Source organism: Homalodisca vitripennis, chromosome 1 (genome assembly GCF_021130785.1).
Source record: "Homalodisca vitripennis isolate AUS2020 chromosome 1, UT_GWSS_2.1, whole genome shotgun sequence".
Lineage (NCBI taxonomy): Eukaryota > Metazoa > Arthropoda > Insecta > Hemiptera > Cicadellidae > Homalodisca > Homalodisca vitripennis.
In genome coordinates, this window is record NC_060207.1 from 186495265 (window position 1) to 186515273 (window position 20009).

Genomic DNA, 20009 nt, shown 5'->3' on the forward strand with positions numbered 1-20009 from the left:
TAAGCTCTAACTTGAACAGCATAGGCAATAACAGAGTGATATGACTATAAATATGAATAACAAAAACAACAATATAACAAGGAATAATAACAATACAGTAACAGCAACGATAAATAAATAGTTGACCAATGCTATAACATTAATACAATTTAGAAACTCAACAATATACTATCAATAATTAATACAATCGTAGCTGTTAGTTATCGTAAGTGGATCTGTATTAAGCATGTGTTAGGTGTTACATTTAATAATTTGTTTTTCAGGGTGTATTTTTGAATCGTGAAAAAAGTCGATGTGCGCTGCCTCACTACCCAAGTTTTAGAAGTCTGCACGCATGGTTTGATGCATAATATGTGGGCCTAAATCTTCTGCAGAAAAGTGTCTTAGAGCGGGTATTCGGTATAGAGAAGTCTATATCCGACACTAGATGACTCGAGGAAACCCATATGACTACCCTTGAAGCCAAGATGTAAGACACATGTTCACTAAAAAGACTCCATTCTATACGCGACTAGATCCCACACCAAGTGATCACGCGAGGTGAGATGACTGTGTTACTGGAATCAGTATTGTACTTTGGAGACCCATATAGTCATGACGTCATGACTACCCTTGAAGCCAAGATGAAAGACACATGATCACTAAAAAGACTAAACAAAATATATAGAAGGTCTTCTCGGACATTTAATAAACAAATAAATTTGTATGTTCATTAGGATTCTTAAATGTAAACAAACCCATTCAAAAAGTTTTGAATTACTCCTATTTGTCTTTTAATCGATCTGAATTTAAGTAGCCTCCGAGGATATTTGTGGCGTGAAGCCAGCAGCTGGTTTATCCATGAGTCACAGAGACTTAGGGATTTCCTGAGATAAAGAGGATAGAATGACCTGTCCAATGTCCTAGCGTGTAGTCGGACAGATCTATTTGCATCCATGTCGGCGCCAGTGCGGCTGTTCCCGAACCATCTGCAGTGCACATGGACATTGGACAGGCGCTCTGACAGGTAAATCGGATAGTCACCAGATGTGACAGGTTGTATGACGTCACTGGCGTCATAGAAATATTCTTAAAATGTGTTATAAATAGAATCTGTACAGATAACGTGTAGTGTGTAGTAAGAACCCTTTCAAGTCTTCAATGACTTCATATAAACATGATAAATGCAGCACAGTAGTTTACGACAGTTGATTTGTTTTAGACGAAACGCGACATCTCTTCTTTCAGTTCCAACAGTTTTGATTGTAAAGAACTAAATTTTATAATTAATATTTTATAATAAGAATAGATATGTGAATTTTAAATCCGAAAAGAAATAATCAATATTAAGTAAAATACAAACTAGCATCTGTATACATTTCACTAAGCTAAAATTTTACGTTTTATTACAAACTTATGTATTCATATTAGAACTCTTAAGATAGTTTGTTGTAATTAATAATGGATTTTGTATGATAGTCAGCAATGTTTTCAAAATAACCTAGCTTTGTAATCATAAATTGAACCGCAATTCATAGTACACAAACTAGTGTTAAATTTAAACAGTCTAAAATTTCGTCATCAAAGTTTTTATTTTATATTTCTTAAAGTAATTATTTTAATATTTCTTGTTTTTACTATTACATTTTTACTGCACAACTACTGTTTATTATGCTATATTTATTTGTTATAATATTTAATAACGACATAAAGAGGGCTCTATTTGACTTTAAATACATAAAGAAAAAGAAAACCCCACGCGTTGTAATTGTAAATACACATTTTCATGCATAAATAATACTGCACTTTAAACTACAAAGGTACGGTCTAGTTTTGAGAATATACGGGGGCGTTCTCTATACATATGAGGCAATTCTAGATTCACGCTTTTACGCTTTTTTAATGTTCTTAATTTACATGAATATATTATTTATCTATTTTTTATCTTTTTAATATAGTATAATTATTTATGTTCTGCAATTCAAGAACGTATCTACTCAAGGAAAGCTCACAAAGTACTCAGTTATTTTGTTACTTTATTCTATACAACTACTTTTCATATTTTTAAATTCTAATTCTTGATTGTAATAGAATGAAACCGTAACAGTGCTCAAGATTTGGAATGTAGATTTCTCATTTCAATAATCAGCATTACTTGTCATTAATTTCACGTAATTTTTAGTATCTCGTCGGCAACAGTTGGTTGTATTGACGGCAGTCTTCATGGTTGTCTTATAGAAGCAACGTTTACCTCTTAAATTATTTTTCTTCCATTAATTTTCATAAAAGTTTTCGTGATGTTTTATCACAAAGGTTCGGTATTTACGCATCCAAATAATATTTTTTTTCACCATTATTCAACAAAATACTGAAAATTCCATTTTTAGTAAACATGTTTAAACTATAACATCTATAAAAGAGCAATATTTATACAATTCTTCTATTAATGAAAAGTTAATTTCAAATATTAAATAGGCATTTTTAAAACATGATATTTTAAATACAAATTATAACTGTACAATAATTGTAATTTTTAAGTTAAAAATGGTATTATTTCACTTCAAAATTTAATTTAAGTTTTAAGTTTGTCATATTATTTTGCGAAGCTATATTTAAAACAAATTAATGAATTTAGATATATGATGTCTGATGAAATAATCTTAACACAGAGTTCGTATTCGAAGATGGAGGCGCCCGGATGGTACACACAGAGCTTTCTCTCTGATACCGAGTAGACCTGTGTTACAATGTAGGGACCGCATGTTAGCTTATACGAGTAAGTGTTTCATTCTGCATTTATTTATATTTTAACTACTTCAATCTACAGAAAATAAATATAAAATCTTTGGTACTTTCTTGTGGTTACAGCTAATGCAACATTATTATTAAACATTTTATTGAAATATACTCATGAATATTCATGAATGGATACAAGCAATTAGGGCATTGTACTATATAAATTCATACACCATACACATGTACAGACAACAATACAGCGTTAATTAATCAAATATATAGTTAGAAAGAGTGGTCTCCTTCTTGCGGACATTGCTTCCTTTTGGAAGGCAGAAAACAAAACCGATCGTCATAATGACACGTAATTTTCAGAGTAAGTCAAATAAAGTCTTTTATTTCTAATACTGTAGTTTTTAGGTGCTCGATAAGAAAATCTCTTCCAAGAATAATGGTCTCCGAATAATATTAAAGTACCTACTAAAGTTTTAATCTACAAAGTACCTACCCATATAACTCTAGTCCTATAAAGATTGCTTGCAAATCATCCTTAGAAAATCATGTTAAAACACTCTATAAAAATTGATGAAGTGTTGACAGCAAATAAACTTTGAATGAGGAAATTCCAGCCGAATCTCAGCGTTTTAGAAGAACATTATGCGAGGTTTTAAAATGATCAGGTGATATGATACCGTTTTTTAACATGATTTCAAAAGGCGGTCGTTTACGTAATAACACAGTAGCAGTAATGAATACTATAATACACTACTTACTGTAATTTCTGACTGATTATAAAACGTAATTTGGAAATATTTACAGACAACACACCTTAGACAAGGTATGTAACTTTTATTTGAGCACAATATTTCTTGTTATTGCACGGAATAGACAAATTGGCATTTTTTAGTATGTTTAAACAATTTATAACAATATATTTTTATCATTACACCTTTTTCGACGATTACTTAATGTCAGTGTTATTAAAAAATTTTTCACAAAAATTATAGAGGATTTGGTATTGAGATTTGTTGCCAATATAACACGGCAATATCCGATAAAGATTAAAAAGCATTGCCAAAATAACCCGTCAGTAGCCGACAGATTAAAGAGCGTTGCCAACGTAACCCACCTGTACCCGATAAAGGTTAAAGAGCGTTGTTAATATAACCCACCAGTATCCGATAAAGATTAAAAAGCATTGCCAAAATAACCCATCAGTAGCCGACAGATTAAAGAGTGTTGCCAACGTAACCCACCAGTATCCGATAAAGGTTAAAGAGCGTTGCTAATATAACCCACCAGTAGTCGATAAAGATTATATTGTAAGATAAACTGTTTTCAAATGCATGTTAATAATGATAGCATGATGATAGCAATGTAACTTTTGGTGTAAACATTGAGTTAGGATGTAATATATAAGTCGCAACTGTTAAGCTGCATAGAACATTACTTAAATTATCAATTTTTAAAATATTTTTCAATTCTCATGTAGCTAATTACAACTTTTCTGCACAGATTATGTATGAGAAGAGTAACATATGAATTACAAGACATTGTGTGTATATATATATATATATATATATATATATATATATATATATATATATATATATATAAATATTTTTCACAGCATGCATGAGTAATATGTAGATTTAATGATTATTTTATATGTATTTTTATTTGTTGCCAATTTAAAATGCTCGTTTTATAATTACATATTTTGTCTTCACGTGACGTAGCTATGGTGGGAAGGGTTGATTCAATGCGAATGTTTAGTTCAACTCAATTTCACCTTCCGTTTAGTGTAGCATCTGAAATCTGACTGTTTCTGAAATTGGACTTGATGCCTGGAATATAGAGTCATGGTCGTCTGAAGAGGTCCAAAAGGCGACGATCAGCTAAAAATGAACTCTTTGCATCGTTTCGACATCAGAGACACATAGACTAGAACATCAAGTGTAATCTAGATGAAGAAGTATTCTCAATGTTTCACCAGGTGCACAATGAGTGCACTACGATGTTTTTACACCCCAATGTACGGCGAAGCAACCGATTTTTCTACACATGACCCTCGATTAAGAATTCCTTCTCAGAAGGGTTGATTCAACACTCTTCATTTATATTATAATAATAATAATTGTATGTTAGTTCTTGATTTATTTCAATACATTTTCTAAAATTGTAATAATTCAAAATTCCAATTTCTCTACTCCAATTTTCAAATTCCAAATATTAAGGCTTTATCTCGTTTATATATTCAATGTGAAACAAATAACGATCACAATTGGTTCGTTGATCTTTGTATATTTAGTATTCTGTGACTCAGTTTATTAATTAAATGTTCCATTAATTCCCAAATTAAGATATACTATCGTTATTTGCATGACTTAAACAATGTTGATTAATCCAATTTTCAAAACAAAAGTAATGCTTTTAAAATTATTATAAAAAGGTTGATGTTTTACCTTTAACATTTTATAGGTAATTATATATAGCACCACAGTATAAAAATGCCAACCTTTCTCGAAATTTCACCAAATTCGATCAGGTTGTTTTTTTACTAACTGTTGTCAAAAAGTCTTCCTTCGCTCGAAAGTTGTCCATTCAAACAGCTGCAAAAAATGCTTCCTGCAATTAGGAAGTTAAAACTAATAATAACTCTTTCTAGTACAAAATTTGAGAAATACGTGTTCATTTGGAAGAGATCGAAATTCCGATTAGACTAGGTCGCTAGACAAATAAATAGCTACGAAGTTTTAAAATGGAAATCTTACATGAATTTTTTTCCTTGCGGGAGGCATACTTACTTATATGAAATGTCCAGTTGAAATTTCGGTTAGTGAAAACAACGTAATGTGAAGAAGAACACAGAAGGATTCATAGAAAAGCGGCAGACGAGTCCATAATCCTACTCCATGGATACAGGCAAACAGTCACATCACTAATTGAGTCTAATATAGCCTAATTGAAACAAACAAACGGTTGGTCCCATAGATGTTATCAATATTATTACCCTTCATGTTTATCTTGAATGGTAACATCTAGCCAGGATCTTATCAACTAGACGTTGTTCTCTTTGTTTAAACATAGATTCCAACACTGTTGCTCTTACAGGGGTTAAAGATTGACTGTCAGTATATGTAATAATAACTCTGCCTCAATTTGATACCACACGTAGGCCTAATGATTACACGTTCTTCCAATATTAATCATTATTTTTGCGAGGCCTATTTATTTATTTATGAGTCGCCTGACGATAATATCTTTCAGTTCGAAAGGCCTCGCAAAAATAAACATAAATATTGGAAAAATTTACAATCATTACTAGTTTTAGACTATCAAATAAAAATCTTTTCGAATTGCTCCAAGAATCTTTACATTGCCTCAATTATTGTTAACATTTGATTGTAATTGATCCAATGAATAAAAGATCTTCGATTAATTAATTATATAATATCTTGAAGTGATTTATACTATCGTATTCTGTTTGTACCCGCGTCTTAATGTTTATTTATAATATAGTATTGTAAATTTAAAACATTGGTTCGTTAGGTCCTTGTGCGAAAAATAAGAAAACATAGTGTTTTCCGTGTTATGAAATAGTATATATCACAACTTAAAAGTATTATTCTCAAATACAAAGAAACCCCATGTGATGCAGCAAAAGGTGGTCATAAATATAAAACAATCCGTCCAAATTCAAAATGGTTGGTAATTTATCAGAATTAAGCCTAAAATTATTCGTGAGATTGTTAAACTTTTATTTTTTTTTTGTTTTTCACGCAAATCTTATTCATGTAAACAAATTTCCATAAAGTTGTTATGCTGAACGCGTGTCTACATCTAGTACTCGTTGTCTAATAGTATGAAATGAAATACAATACCAGAGTATTTACCTCTTATTTGTATTTTCTTGTATTTTTATCATGGCCTTTGGCTGTGAATATAGGTTTCCTAAGTTTCACATTAAAATTTAAGACCACTTAAAATATGTCAAATTTAGTGTTATTTTATCAGCAAGCAAATGTTCCATGAATGGGTTATGTATTAAAATTGCAATTTTGCAACTTGAAACGCTAATGCATTGAGAATTCCTAGTAAAAATGCGAAGGCAGTTACGAAACTTCATACGATCGTATTTATGTAATAACATCAAGTCATGTTTGTTTTAATTTTAGCATGGAAAATAAAATCTCATGTTTTAAGAAAGTTGTGGTAGAGTCAATTGCAAAGCCCCACCAATCCATTTTTACCGATATTCACATATACTGAAGTTAAATAAAAAGTTATAACCAAACAGTATGAATGTTCTACATAATATTATTCAGATAATATCCCATCCTGGGGCGAATTAACAAAAAGCTAGATGTATCGCCATTACCACCCACAGAGACAAGGATGTGAGTCAACTTACGTAACGTAAAGAGTGAAGAGTGTGCTGGTGAAGATGGCGGACGCGTGGGGTGGGTTGCTATATAGGGGTGGGAGGGTTAGCTAGGGAGGTCAGTGCTGGTGACAGTGCGCTGCCTGTAGTCAGTGACTGAGCCGTGCAGGTCACTACACGAGAGAACATCGTCAACATGGACTTATCAGTGATTATCAATGTCTTCCTGCTGTGCTTCAGTGTCCCCACAGCGCTCCTGAGGACCTTCCCGGTGTATCAAGGTAACTCCAAACTAATACTAATATTTTGAATTCGTACTGACGATATTTTACTACTAGTCCGGAAATGGCGTAAAAGATTAGTTTCGCAACCATCATCCAATGGTGAAATAGTTTTTAATTGTATATTCACTCATTGTTTACTCCTGTTAGTGCAGTAAACATCTGTTGGGACCTATATTACCTTAAAACATTACTCCGAATTACGTGCATTCATGTGTTTGAATCTTCCATGTATTTTAACCACCTCTTAATCTCAAAATAGTAAACATTACAGTTAGTAAACTACAGTATTAATGTTATTTTGTCATATTAGTACTCAAAATTGTTATATACAATTTTTACAATGATTATACTTTTATTGGAAATTTAATAACTTACACTTTAATTTAATTCAAATAAAATTAGTATATTTTTCACTAAGTATTCTCTCTCTGAAAGTACGAATATAATGTGTGTGCATGAATTCTAGTGCAATACGATTATTGCTAGTGCACTGGAATCATTTATTTTTGTTTAAAAATTATTAAAAAATACCATACGTTATAGAAGTAGATAAGAAACAAATATCCTAATAAGTACACACCAAAATATGTAATGATATTAGTGAAATAGAAATATAAACGTGTTATCGTGATTTATAAATTACATTAGTAGTTAGTTGCTGTAAATAACTTGACTGTAAACATCTTGGTTTGTCAACTACCGGACTGGTTTGAAATATAGAAACAACTACCGGAATGGGTTAGCTGTAACACCCCTCGCCAATACGTAAGGGGTAACAGTTGTACAAAATTATAAGTATTTTGATCCAGAAACTAACATACACCAAACAAGAAACCTCTAATTCTGAGATAGTTCAATACACTTTAAACCGTGAAGCTCATTCAACAAAATTTATTAAGTAATACCACAGACAATGGATACGTACAAACGTATCCATTGTCTGTGGTAATACTGAGAAAAATAAACAAAAATCTAATGAAATGTTCAGTATTGAAACATTAAAAACGTGTATTACTGAGAACGTCCAATAAACATTAAATACTGAGATCATCAACAAACGTTATGAAGAAACTAATAAAAATAAACAAAAATCTTTAATAAATGTTTAGTAATGACAATTGTAATGCTGAAAACATTAACAATGTGTACCGTAATGCTGGGAACGTGTTAATGTAATCTGAAAACGTTCAACGCGTGATGCTGACAATCATAAACATGTAGTAGTCTACTGTGGATGTTCTATAAACATAGCTGTAACAGTAAAGTATTTAAACGTGTGTGTAAAACTAAGAATATTTAAAATCATAATTTGTAACACTAAAAACAAACAGGTAATACAGAGAACATCGATAGTAAAATATCTACCGAATACTGAGCTTGTGAAACACATGTACAGTAATCTTAATACTCCCAAATAACGTATAACACCGAAAACAGTCAACAAAATGCAATACTGGGAACAATAAACAAACGCTATTGAGAATGTTCCAATTCAAAGTTTAACACTATTGCAATTCTACAACCTTAAACAAAATGTAATACTAAGGACTTTCGAGATATGTAATCTGAAAATTCTTATAAAAAATATAATACTAAACACGTTTAACAAAGACACGTTTCTGAGAATAATAAACAAACATAACACTGAGAATTTTCAATAAACACAATTTTGAGACTAAAATAATTTAACAAGTTCGATAAATACATTTAACAAAAATGTAATACTGAGTACATTAAAAAAAAGATAAACTGAGAAGGATCATCGAACTAAGACAGAGTATATGAAATGATAATAATATGTAATACTGAAAACACTCAATACATGTACTGAGAAAATAGAGTATTTTAATTGAAGTAGGCACAAATAGAACTTATAATTGATTTACATTGAAGGTTAAGAAGAGGTCTGAACTCTATATTATTTTCTTGTCCCCTTACAAATTAACATTTTTTTAACAGTATACCTCACCATATTATTTTATAGAGTTATTTTTTATGAAATCCTAAAGCAACTGGAATTAACTCACGCCCCTTAAAAGCTCATTCCTGATTTTGAATTGTGATAAATATTGGTATTGATTTTATTATCTAAATTGTAGGAAGTCCGTAAATTCAACTTATTCTAACTGAAATTAACTGAATACTTTCGAGGGCAAACTATGTTAGGACAAAGTGTCATTGATCACCCCTTCTCGCAGTAACAATCGGAGGAAAAATACGTTTCGGTTAAAGTTTAACTTCAGTAGAATATTCTAGGATATATGTACTTTGATTATATTGCATTTAAAACAGAGCCGTGTTTGATGTTAAAATGAACGTTCAATACGTTTGACGTCAATAAAATGTTACTAAACTAATTAATAAAAGAATCTGCTTTAATCTTTCTTTCTTACAAATGGTACATTTCGGAAAGATATAATGTCTCATAAAACTGTTATTCTATTCTACAGTAAAATAAATTTTGGGACGTATTAAATAAAAATCAACGATTTTAATACAAAAAAGTCCGACAAATGTAACATAGAGTGTATTTCCGTGACCTCTGCCTAAAATAACACAAGGCCCCAATATTTTTTTATTTCACGTTGATCATTTTTGCAGATATTTACTTCTAATGTCATGTTTTCAAAATAAACATTTGTGAATCACTGATCAAATAATTATTTTAATTAAATTTTCATCATTTATTGCTCAATGGTTGATTAATACAAAGCAATCTCCATAAATTGTCACTACTTCTTTGCAATCTGTGTTTGTGGTCACGATATATTATCAAAATTAGATTGTTCATCAAAATTAGATTGTTCATAAAGCATCGTTCCCAAATTTATCAATCCTTTTTCTACTATAAAATTACCGTAATTATCGGATACAACCGAATTCAGCTTAACTCTATTATAACTCTCACACATGAACCTTTTTTTATGGGAATGTTGCATTATTTCATTGATACCATATTCAACAAACTTCGGACACATTTAAGGGTACAACTTGCATAAAATTAAATAAATATAAGCGAATGATGGTTTTCAAGTTGTGACTCACTTTACAATTCAGTTTTAATCGACAGCGTAAATTAATAAGACACCGCACAGTTAGAGATTCTTTTCAAAATAACTAGAGATTTATTTAACACAATTTCAAAGAAAGGGGTTCATTACTGGTGAGAAACGGAATTTCCCTATCCATGTCTTCCTGTTGCCACCCTTGTGGACAATTCCAAGAACCTACCCACCTGACGCCAGGCCGGCGCTGACATGTCAAAGCGGGTTTTGTCTCCTGTGCTCGGGGAATCCCCATCTGGAGTCGGTGACCTCTTTTAGATATCTCCAGACTTTGGTAAACGGACCCTTCTATAAATAGCTATTCTTGTGTCTTCTGTAACAGTTGATTTCACGCTTATTTCATTTACATTACGCAGCTAATTGGAATGTCAATATTATCTACTCTTTGTGAAATCGTAAATAATATACGTTAATGATTTAGTACTTTACACAAAAGTAAGTAAAGAAAAAGACGGATAATGATTAGGTCAATATTAGTAACTGCGCGGATAAGAAAATATAATCCATGTTCGAAAAACACTTTTAATAATAGAATCATTGGTATTAGCTACCATTATGTTTATCAAAAACCTAGAAAACCGTTTTGAGAACTGAATCTGCTCTCTTTTCCCCCTTTCAAACCCTACAACAAAAGGCTAAGTATGCAAGAATGTTAACAAAAGCACGATTGACTAAACAATACATTGACATGCATAATTGACTACAATGATTGACGCGACGTTTTGTCATGCCTAGTCTTGTGATTTAAAAAGTACCTGAAGAAGTGAGCAGATGACAGGTATAAAATCGTCGAATGAATAATCTTGTATTACTCAAATCTTCAGTTTGATGCACCCCTTAAATTCGAGATAACCTGGTCAAAGCAATTTACGGTCAACAACGTGATGCGATTGGCTAATTAATTTGATTGTACACATCAACTCGGTTGACTATTTTGATCCAAATTGAATAGTGCATGCTTAAATTATTTGCATCAAGAAAAAAAGGTATGTAGATCAACATAATTCTAGAAGTTCTGTAACTAACATAATATAGTTTGGTCATGTCTTTCTGCTCCCAAAAATAGGTTTTGATTATTGGCAGCAACTCTAACGCCATTTTCGCCATTTACTTGGAATTTCTGTAGGGCGCAATAAATAATTACCTTTAAATATTATAAATTTAGTTTATAATCACTAAACCCTACTTGACAAAATTGAATTCTATTTTTCAATCCTGTGCCTATTAAAACTTAAGTGGTTGAATGAAATGGAGTCGTTGTGGAATAAATCAGAGCGTATCGTGATCGTTCAGGTATTTAGGTGTAACCATCTGAGTAACGATTTCATGTCACTCTATCTAATGTGTTGGTTATTTATAGAGGCGCTGTGATAAGGTTAATGAACCTGAAGTAAACCTTCCTGCATTAACATGAAACCTGAAATACTTCTTTTTTTATGCAATCAGCTGTTCACAAGGTCCTTCATAAAGATTCTGTTGCAACTTTTAAGAGTAAGCATTGATCACGTAAAAAACAAAAATTTACAAAAGTTCTTAGGCATTTCAAAATTTCAGATACAAGTAGTTTAAACAAATAAGGTGGTTCCACGTTGTAAGTTTTTGTGATTAAATGAAAATCTCAATCAAAACATATATCCGAGATCAGGTGTGACAAATTATGGGCTCGTACAACCCACCTTTGCAAGGTGTAGAGGATTTTTAAAGTTATTTTTGAGTAAATTTGATGAAAAACTTTTTTATTTGGGTAGTTAGTCAGTGATCCATGGTGATGGACAGAGTAAGGCCAAAAGATGAGCGGTATCTCCTTTATCTTAAAAATATGATATTTGTATAATACCCAGTGTTGGAGTATGTAATTCGGAAACATTGATTAAATCTTGTCAAAACTATATATATAATTATAATCATGTTATAAAAGCTTTTCAATCATCTCAAATTTTAGAGAAATGTTTGTCTTATGGACACGTGACAGTCTTTAACCCTGTAGTTATACTAAAGTTGACAATACCTTAATTTAATGGGTGACAACACATCACATTGTCCTTTCAGTATTTTCTAACTGTAGTTTTAGTGATTATAGAATTAACGTGAAGACTATAACAGTTCAGTAATTAACTAAAATATTTTGTTCTTTTAGAGAGAGCAACACCCTTTTTGGGCTTTTATCTGCCCATTGCTATAGGATACAAACCAATGCAGGGTTTCAAAAAAGAGAGTTCAGTAGATTTTGAATCTAGTTATTTCTAACCAGATTCAAAGTCTGGTAGATTTTAACTACACCGCTGCCAAATTCCTTACGTAAGACATCTTAATAGATTTTTTTATTTTTCAGATTGTACAGATGAAGGGGTAGAATGTGTCTACGAGTATCAATGTTCTCCCGACTACAAGTCTGCTTTGAATGCGAGTTGTCAGGAGGGGAAGGTCTGCTGTAAGGTGGACCAACCACAACCTCACCTGACAACTCACAGCCCTCTCCAGAACCATTCCAAGGCAGGCCATCGACCGAAAGCTTTATTCCTTACCCCAGAAAAAGGCAGCGGTTTGTCCAACTCTTTGTCACATAACTTTGAGTACTCTGTGGACAAAAAACCTGAAGATGGGTTAGATACGAGAATAGTCAATGTGGAACTTTTAAATAACAGCTTGGTCAATCCTTCCATCACTCCCACTAAAGAGACGTCCAGTGAGCCGGAGGAAGATAGTATCATCATATTCCCAGATGAGAGCGAAGAAGATGATGATGAAGCTATCAGACGCATAAAAAAGCTCTACCAAATTTATGCAATGGAATTTAAGAAATACAATTTAAAAAATTCGGGCGAGTTTCCAAAAAGGAGACAGAAATATGCCGCTGGCTTCAGAAGTGCCAAATGTAAGTATATATGTTTTGTAAAAAAAGCTTAGAATTTAAAAGATTTTGTCAAAATCTAAAACAATAAATATAAAAAAAACTCTTTAACATATAGCTGATGACTCAGCTATGAATAATTAATTAGTAATTTTTGTTATATACTTGTAGTAATTGAACTAAGCCAATTGAACGTAAGCTAAAATGATTGTAACTGATTGTATTAATGGTATATTTCTATAAAGAAAAAAGCCTTGAATGAGACTGATGATGTTTTTTGTACTGGTTTAAATGGAGGAGTATTGTTTTATTTAGTTCAGAATTGGAAATAGTACACTTTATTCTAGATGTAAACCACTAAATTATCTTATGTAACCCAAATAAAATCTTATATCCGTACATCCATGTATTTTCTTTGGCACAATCGCATATAAAGCTCTAACTTAAAGAACAAACATGTATGGTGTAATGCCAATTTAAGATACTAATTTAATAAGTTATTATACTAAATTTAAAACGTCTGATTGGATATACTTCATTCACAAGCTTTTTTACCTTCGCTAGAATATAAATTAATTTTGAAAGGAATATATGTGTATTACCTACATAGGAATTTCTTACTAATTCTTTTGGAATGTTACAGATTGCAGGCTGTATGAAAAGTTTATAGTTGACAACTCCCTGTTGGCCATCCCTCTGCTGCCCTCCTTGTTCCCAATCATGATGCAGAAGAACCACTGTTCAAAACCACTGCCTCTCATTGTCGGCGGAATAAACGCTTCAAGGGGAGAATTCCCACACATGGTGCGTAATGTTAAAACTTTAGTTTGTACAGTAGAAATAATTTGGCATGATCCATATGGGTCGTGTCAGATGATGGGGCTAACACACCAGGGACTTTGGAATAACTCCTAAAAACAGAGGGATCTCCCACTCCCTCTCCAAAAAGTTGTTCACTTTTAATACCCCATAAATTAACATGTTTCAATGTAACTGTAAGTATAAGTTTGTATAAGTTCTGGAGCACCTGAAATAAAAACTTTAGGTATTGTGTGGTAAGCATATCAGAAGGAACCTGATTATAACATTATGTTACACAAATCCAACACACGAGGACTACCTTACCTTTCCCTTTCTTTGTAATGAACCTTGAAGTACTGTGTTTTGCATTCAATGTTCCAATCAAGTAAGTTATTAACTAGGCACTTGGAATAGTCATTGAGTATCACCTTAGGTATTATATAGTCAAAGTCTAAGGCAGTAGATAACTGATTTTAAAATTCAAATATCACTCAATCTTTCAATCTTTCAGGGGGCTTCAAAATGAGAATCTGTAACCTTTTCAATCTGAGAATATAAAATTCCCTTCAAATTAAAATAAAGTACATTTTAATTAACTTAAGCTTATAATTCAATTATTAGTTTGTTATTTACTCTCCTGTTCACAGAATGTGAGAAAATATTGTGGTGTTTCAAAGAATTTAAATATTTATTTGTAGTAAAAGAATTAATTTTTAATGTTCAAATTTATTAAACTTAATTTTAATCAATAATTATAAGCTGATGAGTGGAATATACTGAGTGAAAAAGTGCATTTTATGTGAATGTTTGTATGTAAGTTTAATAGGTAATCATTGGCCATGATCAAATAAACTAAATAATTCAAAATTTGACAAGTGAGTGAATAGTACATATACAAATCTGAAATAAAACTATTGTACTATCTGATTTTGTCAAAAATCTGGATTTTATGATATAACCTGACGTTACCACTATACTAATATTTATTATTCCCTTTGATGAATTAGTTATAGCCTATTATCTTTTTATAGCCCACTAGATACTTAATTGAATAGAAAATCTTTTTAAATGTTCTTAATTAAAAGCTATTGATGATTTATTTCAATACTGAGAACAATGGAGTTTAAATCTTGATAGACCCCCGCAACATAGAATATAATTCCAGTAGGAAAAGTAGTAGAGCTAGATGTATAGACAACATAATTAAGATCTTCTGTATATAGTATATGTTGTTAATTTTTATGATGACAATGACAATCTATACGTAGCAGTAACCCATAATACAAACTCATCAGTCTTTTTAATCTAGTTACATTACAACATTTCAGGGGAAATAATCTCCCAAATCTCTCCTTAGATATGCCCCTGGATATATTTGTTTTGATTTTAAATTAATTCAGCATTTTAAGTCAAATTCATAAATAATGTAGTCATTGAACTTAATTTTTTATTTTTATTTGCTTTTATAAGTCTTTATTGTAAGTCAAAAATATGTTTTCGAATTAAAAAACAAATGTGATCAAATTTCCACATTATAGCTCACTAAGTATTTAGAATGCAAAAACTATCTGCATCAAAATTCCGTTTACAAAATATGTTATTTAATGTAGACTTTCTGTCAAAATGTTATTGAAACCAAAGGAATAAAGGAATAAAAAAGTATCATATTCCAAACATTTAAGAATTCTCTCTCTAGTAATGTGGCGGAAGATAAACGTTCTCTGCATGTGGAGGAATAAAGTTCGTCACATTTTAGTATTATTTAATATTATTTTATTTTTATGTATGTCGATGATGTTACAGGCAGCATTGGGTTATGACCGAGGAGAGTGGATAGACTTCCTATGTGGAGGTTCATTGATCAGTGAGAGATACGTTCTGACAGCTGCGCACTGCGCTCATTCCAAGTGGTCAGTACTTCTTTACGCTTTTCTTTCTTTTTGTAAAACTCTGTATCGTATGTTCTAACTTTGCTGAAAGAATCTGCGTGGAAGATAACAAAGGAACATCTACTGAGACATTGATTTTATAGAACATGCACAGGCAATTTAGGATTTATTACTCAATTATCAAGTTCCTGAAAATTTTAATTAGGAGTTGAGATGTAACTGGAGTTACCATAGTTGCTCAAAGTTGGAGTTATCGTAGCGCACTTCGGATTACATTTAGTTAGAAAAAATAGATACATTAGCTCCCCATCACTGCAAGTCAAATTTACCTTTGGGAAATCTCTGGAACGTAAATCGGGGTGTTGAGTGTCCAATGCATCATAGGCTTTATACCAAAAAAATCATTCATCAGAAACATATATTAGGAATACATTAAACCACATTATCCTATTGATACATATATAGGATACCTATTGTGTATTAACTGTCTTTAATCATTAACGTCTCAATACTTTACAGGCAGATGTGAGTTACTAATTTGGGCAAAAGTAAGTGTATGCTGATAATACAGCACGTGTTGTTAGTGGTAAGAGTTTTGGACACAGAAAAGAAAAGACTCTAGAACAGAAGAATTTTCACTAGAACAGCTGTTTACAGTATGATCTATTGGCCAGACCTAGTGATACCATTGAACACAAGACCGGCAAATTCAGTTGACTGATTCTAGTTAGTAAAATCCGTAAAATGTTTAGATTTGGATTGTCTTAGGTTTTGGTCGTAACTAAACTTTTGTTATGACCCAGTGCTACTTCTTATTTAATTTGAGATAATGTTTTCATCAAACTATTGATGGTGTTTCACATTTCGTCAAGCAAAATGGAACTAATGGACATAAAATCATAAATTTTCTGAACGATGTCTCAAATCAATTGGACCGACTTTAGTCTCATTTTATTGGAAATTATAGCATTGAGATATTGAAGTGCTTTAATAATATAGTTTATGGTGATATATGCAGTAGATATGTAATTATATTTGAAGCTATCTAACTTGAAATTGTTGAAGTTTACATTGTGTATGAATAACTAAAATCATGGGCAAATTTAGAGAGAAAAAAGTCTTACTTATAACTTTTTTTTTAATAAACCAGGCCAGCAATTTACGATGTAAAATCGAAGTTAAATATTTTTCATGGATGAAATAATGAAGAAGAAACTGGAGCACAGACCTATTGCTGTACTGTGCTTGCTTTTCTCTCACTAACTAACATCATTAATAATTTCTCAACATTTTTCATAGCTGATTAACCTTCTTTGTACTCAATCTTTGAAACATGATAGGGTTAATATAAAATATGTTTACTACACTGCAATGTTGTGTCAAATTTACTACTTAAAATAATATGTTCAGTTTGTCCTCGGACCTTAATTTTACTAATAACGATTCTAATAATTGAAGGGGTCCACCGATAATTGTGCGGCTCGGAACACTGAATCTGATCGCTGACGTGGGGCAGAACATGGATGTAGAGGAAGTGATCGTCCACCCAGACTACTCGGAGCCGAGCTGTTACAATGACATCGCCTTGGTCCGCATGATACCAGGACTGAAGATGAGCAAGACACTACGGCCTGCTTGTCTTCCTGCCCCCACTACCTTAGCTGGAGACCCTGGAAACCACCTGATGGCCACTGGGTGGGGACGCACCGGATACGGTGAGAGTTGCACCTTACTAAATGCCTCTTCTTTAGTCCAAAATCTAGTACATAGAGACTTTAATCCAGTTATAGACAGTGTTTTTGTTGCTTTGGAGTTTTTACCAAAAAATTAGACTCATTTGCAAATTCTATTCAGTATGAATGTTGTAAATCCATAAGTTATACATAGCTTATTCTACAAGGCATTGGAACATTTTAACTGTTTCTATACTTCAAAATGGTATATGTAAATCAATGTGGATTAAATTATACTTTTGGTCTGTACTTAGAAATATCTTCTAATTTATCAAAACTAGAGATATACCAAAAGAACTGGAACAGTTCCATAAGAACAGTTCACTTCTTTGGTACTCCATGTTTTGTTGGAACAGGATTTCAACCATTACAGATGTTCTAGAAGAGCTATTTTACTAATTTGTTCAGTAATTTAAGTTATGGTAATTCAAGAAAACTACTAAAGTTGTAGAGTGAAGTAAACATAAACCATTTTAGGTGTATACCTCTCTCTTTGGTCGTGTGGATTTTAAAACAAATGTTACATTTAAATTAATTGTCACAGATTAGGTTTTCCAATTAATTTATATTTAAAAGTCAAGGTATGACTGCCTTCTTTAAATAACCACAACAAATGTTAAAAAAGCATAATTTTTAAACAAGTAAAGATTAAAAAGCAGGTAATACAGCAGTGATAATTATTTAATAATTAAAAAGAATGATTAGGTTTTTGTTTATAATACTTCTTTTTTAGTATGAGTTTCTCCTTTCATACCGCTTATGCGTTATATTTTTCTTGAATAAACTAACAACTAGGAATTCCTTGGTTACAGGTCTGTTTTCAAGTCCAAACCTCCAGAAGGTGTCCTTGGAAGTGATGGACAACCGGACGTGTGACAGCGTGTTCCTGGGCGGCCGCCGCACTGAACGTCTCCCCACAGGCCTGCACAGCACCATGTTGTGTGCTGCCGGATACTTGGATTCTTCCCACGACACATGTCAAGTGAGTAATTATACTACTGGTGAATTGTTTCTTTACACTGCCTGAAATGTTGGAAAATATCATCCATGGCCAATTGTTTTATTTGTGACACAGATACAACGTGAAACAAAACTACAGCATAAAAGGTTAGCATTTAAAAAGTCTTTTGTGATGTGTCTGAAGAAGATAGCCTTACTGTTGAAAGGCCTCACAAAATAAAAAGTTGTGAAAATATTGAATTAAGTTTCCTCATTTGAACAGCTTATTAAAAACTTTAAAAAGTTTTTGTTTATTATTTATTTAAAAACATTTTTTTAACAGAAATGTTTATATTATTTTTTAAACGGAAAATCATAATTATTTTGTCAGATTTATTGTTAATTCAAAATATGGTTAAGGTATTTCAAGGACTAGAGTAATATTACAATGTTGGTGTTGTAGGGTGATTCAGGAGGCCCTCTACAAGCATTGAGTCGGCACAGCAAGTGTATGTACGAAGTGATCGGCATCACATCCTTCGGCAAAGCTCTGCGGCACAGGACTCCCCGCCATCTACACCAGGGTCTCTATGTACATCGAGTGGATCGAAGACATCGTGTGGCCCTCATAGACCTCACCTCAGATGTACCTCATAGGGGTGTTTGAATTAAATGTGATATTGTACAGTCATAACTCTTATCGCTAGTAAGTCACTGACTTGCTACGTAAGGTTTACTGACTTAGTTAGAATCTTGTACAACTTGTGAATTGAATGTTGTAAATGATCATACTAGTTTTGGAGTTCTAGTAGTTTACATATATTTGACGGTGCATTTAGTTTATTGTGTTGTTTAATCCTTTTTACTACCATTTACTCAGTAAGGAAGGATCATAATCGTTTTATGATGTCAAAAAACTTACTGAAACACAATAAAAGAATTAATTTACTAACCACACTTGTGTTAAAAAATCAATATGAAACATAAAAATAAATCATTGTATTTTTCTTACATTTGAGTATTAATACAATAAAATATAATAGTATAGAGAACAATCCATAAATTGGTTTTCGTTGATTATTTGCCCATAATTCAATATAAATGTGTTTTCCAAGATGCTTTATTTAAATAATTCTTTATTTGTTCATTGTAAATACACATTTTATTCTTTGGTTGTTCATTCATGCAAACATGGTTTCAAGAGTGCTTATTATTTATCACACGTTCGAGCCATATAAGAAGCTTTCATGTAGTTATTAAGGTATTTTTAAGTGCGGTAAATATTAGCTTTTTATCCATATTGGATATTTAAACTTGAATATTTAAATAATAAAATAGATTAAAGTTTTGT

At 31.8% G+C, this 20009-nt stretch overlaps 1 protein-coding gene across 1 annotated transcript; it reads left to right on the plus strand.

Annotated features, from left to right (window-relative positions):
- The first annotated feature begins 7224 nt into the window (after nucleotides 1-7224).
- Nucleotides 7225-19497, plus strand: LOC124352902 (hepatocyte growth factor activator-like). Its single transcript, XM_046802627.1, is given in 8 exon segments — nucleotides 7225-7377; nucleotides 12778-13320; nucleotides 13940-14100; nucleotides 15901-16007; nucleotides 17445-17701; nucleotides 18532-18701; nucleotides 19122-19202; nucleotides 19204-19497. Coding segments are annotated over 8 exon segments (1491 nt in total). The 5' UTR covers nucleotides 7225-7292; the 3' UTR covers nucleotides 19291-19497.
- Nucleotides 19498-20009: the final 512 nt, after the last annotated feature.